The sequence below is a fragment of the Penaeus monodon genome, chromosome 21 (genome assembly GCF_015228065.2).
Source record: "Penaeus monodon isolate SGIC_2016 chromosome 21, NSTDA_Pmon_1, whole genome shotgun sequence".
Lineage (NCBI taxonomy): Eukaryota > Metazoa > Arthropoda > Malacostraca > Decapoda > Penaeidae > Penaeus > Penaeus monodon.
The window spans coordinates 11,080,478-11,080,889 of NC_051406.1; the positions used below are offsets into that span (position 1 = coordinate 11,080,478).

Consider the following 412-nt stretch of genomic DNA (forward strand, 5'->3'; position numbering starts at 1 on the left):
ACCAACCATCTACAACCCCCAACCACACACATTCATAACAAACACGTTCTTCTTCCCTCTCTTGACCCGCACTGACCTCCCGTGACCTCTGATCCCCCCCAGGGCGACAGCGGGTCACCAGCCCAGATGCTGATGGTGGACGGCCGCTGGCTCCAGGTGGGCGTGCTCGCTTTCGGGGCGGCCTACGGATGCGAAGTGGGCTATCCCTCGGGCAACGTCCTCCTGCCGCTCTACGTAGGGTGGCTCGAATACGTGACAGGATTCGACTTTTCGGAGTATTATTAAGAGGGGTCGGACGAGACGGGATTCGCTCGTGGGTCGCGTGAAGCGGTTTCGGTCTCGGTTGCGATGCGTTTTTGTTTCTATATTTTTTTTTTCTCTCGGAGCTTCGGTTCATTCAGGACGATTGGGA

At 56.8% G+C, this 412-nt stretch overlaps 1 protein-coding gene across 1 annotated transcript in view; it reads left to right on the plus strand.

Annotated features, from left to right (window-relative positions):
- Nucleotides 1-412, plus strand: part of LOC119586220 (ovochymase-1-like) — a gene marked incomplete in the record, with an annotated part of 21,689 nt that overhangs the window by 20,793 nt on the left and 484 nt on the right. Inside the window, 1 exon segment of the mRNA XM_037934924.1 lies at nt 103-365. Within this exon segment, the coding sequence (XP_037790852.1) occupies nt 103-285 (183 nt within the window).